This window comes from Ciona intestinalis, unplaced genomic scaffold, assembly GCF_000224145.3.
Source record: "Ciona intestinalis unplaced genomic scaffold, KH HT001164.1, whole genome shotgun sequence".
Taxonomy (NCBI): Eukaryota; Metazoa; Chordata; class Ascidiacea; order Phlebobranchia; family Cionidae; genus Ciona; species Ciona intestinalis.
The window spans coordinates 15,668-22,141 of NW_004191485.1; the positions used below are offsets into that span (position 1 = coordinate 15,668).

Here is a 6,474-nt window from a genome sequence, read left to right on the forward strand (position 1 = left end):
TATAACACGGGTGTTCTGTTTCATACACCTCGTGCCGCTTATCAGTTACCAGGTATATAATTTGTGGATGACTGTTTTTTTTCCTAATATCTGACAACGGAGAAATCCAATAAGTTACCACTGGGTTGAAGAAAGTACTGTTAGGTGTCTTTCGTACGGACAAATACGCCCACAATGACAACAAGTTCGCTTAGTCGGGCGACTAAAAAAGCAAAATTAAACTTAGGCGGCGACTAGTTTAGTCGGTAGCCGAGTATGCCATCCCTGGGCTTAAGGCATTCTCACAATTAATGTGCCTCGATGCTCGATTTTCTCTTTTGCATGCTGTCGCATTGTCAGCTTTTATTTAAAAGCCCCTAAAAAGTTACATTTTCTAGGCAAATTGAACCAAAAACATAAAATCGTGAAACATTGAACAGGGGATAAAGTAGAGAAATGAAACTTGATTTAATTGTCTATTCTACTTGTTCAGAAGTACAGAAGTGTTTCGTATTATTCAGTTTTAAAGGAAAGCAAGCAGTGACAAAGTAACTTAGACAGTTTGCGTTTACTGTGCTGCCGTTATTTTATACTGGTAGTAATGTAGAGTATTGCATGATGCAAACCAAGTTAATTATGCATTGTTTATTTGCAATATAGTAAGTATAGGCGAATGGTGTAACTCTATTAATAATAAAACGCAGAGAGTGACTCGTAGTAACAGTTGCAGGATGTGACATTTTTATCAAGATATGTAATTAACTTTTTTGTATTTGTTTTAAAATTATACAGTACTGTATGGTAAGATCGGACACATTTAGAATCCAATATACAAATATCCTGACCGTGTTTTAAACAATTAACAACGGTCTATGGGGGTCGTGAGGATACGCAGTGGCGTTTTAACTTATAGAAGCCCCCCACCCCCGCAAGGCTTGTACGTGGGCCCCCTTCTTTATCACTATACCTGGTGACCCGTAAAACAATTCAACTTAAACTGTTCCATATAGGTCTCACTATTGGCGCAAATAGACGTGTTCAAAGGGGGGGTTCTAATTTGAATTTTGGCTTAAACCCCTCCCTTTGTACTGTAACCCCCCCGTTTTACAAACTTATGTAAATGTTTAAATTACCACGTACGTTGTCATGTTATTGGGTTACGACAGCGAAGCTTATTATGCGACGTAACAACAATTTATATGCGGTTAATTTTCTATCGGGTATTTTAGTGCTCCCCCCCCCCCGCAGCTACGGGGTTCGCGGGGTCGATGTTAAGCCACTGAGGATATGCTTTTATAATCTGTTGAATGTTCTTTGTTAACTACCAAATTGGACGAAAAAAAAAAAAATTCATAGCTGTTCCATCTCCCCCCCCCACCCTACTATATAGACATTCCAGCGCATTTATTGTCATGCGCTGTATAAAACTGTACAGCCTACGCTTTCCAGTTTTCTATTTTACGCAGAGCAGTAAGAACCCTCCCAGTCTACTTGTTTTGTGTCACACATTTAAAGCGGTTGACAGAAAACTTATATATAGATAAAGATTTTAAAAAATAAAATGTTTTCTTAAAAAACACCATGAAATCAAACCGCTGTTAAACGATGCTATGTTACACCGCCGCGAAATTATCCCCCCTTTATTTCCGTCTGGGTGCGCCACTGTGTTCATCTACCCATTTGGCAAACTTGTAAATGTACCTATAAGGCCTATGGGGAATGCAAAGTATTTGTAAAGTCACTGTGCACTTATATTAAATAACAGAAATGTTTCAGTATGGAATCCTGAAGGTAAATATGAATAACAATTATAAATAATGTTAGAAGTGAACCCCATTAGCATCAATACAGAGTTGAACCCTACTTATTTGTTTCTCAATTAACGACTTCCTTGTTATATTTGATAACAGTGCTCAACACCCTGTATAAACATTTATCATTAAGCGAAAGCTTTTTCATGCTTCCACAGTATTAAGGTGCTGTAAATAATTTATTTTAATTAGTGGGTTAAATGTTTTATTATTGTTAATTTTTAATTCTAGAAACTTTTGTACTCTTAATTACTGACTTACCTGTATCAAATTTCTTAATCAAATATAAACGAAACCAACATGGCATCAAATACACGGCAACCTGAGCTATCAGGTAAGCAGCTTTTACTCCTATACAGAAAAGAGTATTACTAATATGCGATTTTATTAGAAATCAAAACAGTCAACATCTTGGGATTTCAAAATCACAATTTAAATATAAAAATCGACAAACTTCAAGAAATATTTTTTGGTATTAAACAACCTGTGGCAATTATAAGTGTAGCAGGTGCAATGCGCAAGGGAAAATCATTTATGTTGAATATGCTACTGCACCATCTATTAAAGTGGAATGTAAGTTGTTTATATTAGTCTGTTCTCCTAAACCTAAATTTTGGTTTATAGTAAAATTCCCATGACTAGTCATGAGTTTCACGCATATGTTTTATTCATCATGTTTTCTGTGTCGGGAGGTCAATAGGTGTTTACCAATACTCGGCTGTCCAAACTCTACGTCTGCAGCACTCTCTCTCCTTCTTTTTGTCGTCTGGTAACCTCATCGTTGTGTTCTCCAATAAAGTGGTTAACTGTTTGTTAAACCATGCACGGCCTGCTGGCCGTGGTTGAGCTATTTGAACCAGAATACGCGTACGAAGTTAACTTTTCTAGTACTTCCCAACAAGTTATAATTTTTGAGATGTGTGTTAGGAAATCTTTCTGGAGTCTGGACCCGAATCCCATGCGTTGTCGCACAGTCGAGTTTTTACTTTTTACTCTTAGTTGGTTTCATTTCACGTGATTGTTTCAAAAGCTGTTGTTTTTTTTTTAAACTTCGGTGGTCATATTTATATACATATTTCAAAACGACGAATTAATAACTTTTTTTACAGTTAAATTCCAGGAACCCCACTGGTGATGAAATAATAAGGAATGTGTTTCAATGTAAAGGGGGGAATGAAAGAGTTACAATAGGAATTAACATTACAGACAAGCCAATAATATTGATGAATAAAGTTGGAGAGGTAATTGGTTAGCTTACATTATTTGATAACTTAATATTCTGCGATATATAAGTTACTCCTTATCGATCAGCATTCATCTAGTATTGTAACTTATTTTCCCCCCTCATCGTACATGTGTTTTAGTAACAAGACATTTAAAAGTCACTACTTTAACCTGTCACTATATGTAGTCCAATTGGCAACCAAATAGTTAAAAAAATCTGCAAAGTTGTATACATAGAAACTTGTAAACGGGATCCTTGTTACTTTTGTTGCCTTCCACGAGAACATTGATAACATTTATTTATTTTCCAAACAACTCACTAACTTGGAAAACTGAAAAATTCTGTTTGATGAAAAGAACCTGTTGTTTTATTATTAGGAAGTTGCTGTATTTTTAATGGACTCTGAAGGGTTGTTCGACAAAAAACAAAGTGCTACTGTATTTGCTATAAGCACTTTGCTTAGCTCTCTGCAAATCTTCAACGTATCAGAACAAATTCAAGAATGTGATTTGCAATATTTACAGGTAACTGAATTTCAGCTATTAAGCTAGCTGTGACAAATTTAGTATCAAACATAATAAGCAGTATTCGCTTTCATCTGACGTTCACTCCTAATCAATATAAATCGTAAAAATGCCCTTTAGGAAATTTTAATCGAGAAAAATGTATATAAAATGTTAACAGTAAGATTCGCTAACGCTGTTTAAGACTGCATGGTCGTGGTTTACATACTTTAACATCGAATAATAATTTGTGTTTGCAGATGTTCACTAATTATACGAAGTTATCCGCAGCACATATAGGACATTCAAAAGCATTTCCGGTAATCATATTGTTTAATAAGTGTGTTCTGTTATTTTTATAAGCTTTAGAGTTAAAGTAAAATTTGTAAAAACTCTTTTCTATTTCCTGGCAAATATAATGTGGTATTTTATGCTGTAAATAAAAATGAATTATAACATAAAAAAGTAATATCAAAATGAATCGTTCTATAATACAGAATACATGTTTGTTTTATACCTAAGTAGTTCAGTAGTAACTTTACATAAGAAACAATAACCTACAAATTAAATTTTTCTAGGAACTTCTGTTTTTGATAAGGAACTATCAATTAGAAGACGTTTGGGGCGTTGAAGAAGGCCAACGGTATCTTGAAAAATTCTTACAGAGTGATGTAGAAGAAAATCAGCGGGTGAGAGAAGTATTAGGGGAAAATTTCGCTCATCTCAGATGTTTCCTGCTTCCACATCCTGGAGAAACTGTGGCAAAATGGAAACAAACAAGACAAATGTGGAAGCCAAGAAAGGAATCCAAACCCAACATATGCTTTGCAGGTTTGAACAGCTGTATTATTGATTAACATGTTTGTAGGAGCTAGGGTTTAACTCCTGCGCGGCTGCTGTTTTAGCCGTAACCAATAAGCGACTGAAGCGTTTATAACTTGATCAATGCTCTCGACTTGATGAATATGTACAGGTATATTGATAAACCACGATCTCACAAGAGCCACATACGACAAACAATATCGACGACGATAGACATACACAGAGAGATTAAAAAACAGTTATGTTCAGTCGCTAGAATAAACAATACGAATTAAAACGCTGCACACAATTACAATAAAAACTCTTTATACTGCATTCGCTACACGCACGATATAAGGCAAAGCTGCAACTGATGACGAAACGGCACCGCTGGTACAGAGAAAAGGAAGAAGTAAAACATTAGAGTAGGTGGCCAAGGGGTGGCGCTGGACAGTCAGCGAGCAGTAACACCCGAGTGAAGTCGACTCCCCTCCGCCGAATAAATGAAACTACTTCTCTTTAAAATTAAATATCTCGAGTTATAGTAAGGCTAAAATAGCAATCTTGGTGTCGTTAGAAAGAAGAAGCGACACTTCAATTACGTATCAATAAATATATTAAATAATCAAAGTACTTTTGGTTATGTGGGCCGTCAAAGTTGACCCGCAATAAAATACAAAAATCATTATTAAAAATTAACAAAATTCTGACACACGTTGATGTATAGCAACATGCAAAACATATTAAAAAATTGGGGGAATACCGCCCCTAGTTTTTGATTTAATAATACTTTCGCAACACCTGCTTTTAACGTATTATTCATAGACCGATTTCATCGTCGCTGCACCTAGTGAAGTCGACTCCCCCCCGCCGAATAAAATAAACTACTTTTCTTTGAAGTTTAATATCTCGAGTTATAGTAAGGCTAAAATAGCAATCTTGGTGTCGTTAGAAAGAAAAAGCGACACTTCAATTACGTATCAAAAAAATATATTAAAAAATCAAAGTACTTTTAGTTGGGTGGGCCGTCAAAGTTGACCCGCGATAAAATACAAAAATCGTTAATAAAAATTAACAAAATTTTGACACACGTTGATGTATAGCAACATGCAGAACATATTAAAAAATTGGGGTAATACCGCCCCTAGTTATTGTTTTATTAATACTTTCGCAACACCTACTTTTAACGTATTATTCATAGACCGATTCCATCGTCGCTGCACCTAGTGAAGTCGACTCCCCCCCGCCGAATAAAATAAACTACTTTTCTTTGAAGTTTAATATCTCGAGTTATAGTAAGGCTAAAATAGCAATCTTGGTGTCGTTAGAAAGAAAAAGCGACACTTCAATTACGTATCAAAAAAATATATTAAAAAATCAAAGTACTTTTAGTTGGGTGGGCCGTCAAAGTTGACCCGCGATAAAATACAAAAATCGTTAATAAAAATTAACAAAATTTTGACACACGTTGATGTATAGCAACATGCAGAACATATTAAAAAATTGGGGTAATACCGCCCCTAGTTATTGATTTATTAATACTTTCGCAACACCTGCTTTTAACGTATTATTCATAGACCGATTTCATCGTCGCTGCACCTAGTGAAGTCGACTCCCCCCCGCCGAATAAAATAAACTACTTTTTTTTAAATTTAATATCTCGAGTTATAGTAAGGCTAAAATAGCAATCTTGGTGTCGTTAGAAAGAAAAAGCGACACTTCAATTACGTATCAAAAATATATTAAATAATCAAAGTACTTTTAGTTGGGTGAGCCGTCAAAGTTTTGATAAAGTTAAACGGCCCACCCAACCAAAAGTACTTTGATTATTTAATATATTTTTTGATACGTAATTGAAGTGTCGCTTCTTCTTTCTAACGACACCAAGATTGCTATTTTAGTCTTACTATAACTCGAGATATTAAAGTTCAAAGAGAAGTAGTTTCTTTCCTTCGGCAGGGGGGGGAGTCGACTTCACTAGGTGCAGCGTCTATGAATAATACGTTAGAAGTAGGTGTTGCGAAAGTATAAATAAATCAAAAACTAGGGGCGGTATTACCCCAATATTTTAATATGTTTTGCATGTTGCTATACATTAACGTGTGTCAAAATTTTGTTAATTTTTTTCAACGATTTTTGTATTTTATCGCGGGTC

At 35.2% G+C, this 6,474-nt stretch overlaps 1 protein-coding gene across 2 annotated transcripts in view; it reads left to right on the plus strand.

Moving 5' to 3' along the window:
* The first annotated feature begins 2,000 nt into the window (after window positions 1-2,000).
* The window catches only part of LOC104266744 (atlastin-2-like), an 8,962-nt gene continuing 4,488 nt past the window's right edge, over window positions 2,001-6,474 (plus strand). For both annotated transcript variants that reach the window (XM_026840258.1, XM_009863700.3), the window contains exons 1-6: window positions 2,001-2,124; window positions 2,182-2,363; window positions 2,900-3,031; window positions 3,393-3,539; window positions 3,779-3,838; window positions 4,097-4,349. In XM_026840258.1, coding sequence (XP_026696059.1) covers window positions 2,091-2,124; window positions 2,182-2,363; window positions 2,900-3,031; window positions 3,393-3,539; window positions 3,779-3,838; window positions 4,097-4,349 — 808 coding nt within the window. In that variant the 5' untranslated portion in view covers window positions 2,001-2,090. The remainder of the gene's footprint in view (window positions 2,125-2,181; window positions 2,364-2,899; window positions 3,032-3,392; window positions 3,540-3,778; window positions 3,839-4,096; window positions 4,350-6,474) is intronic.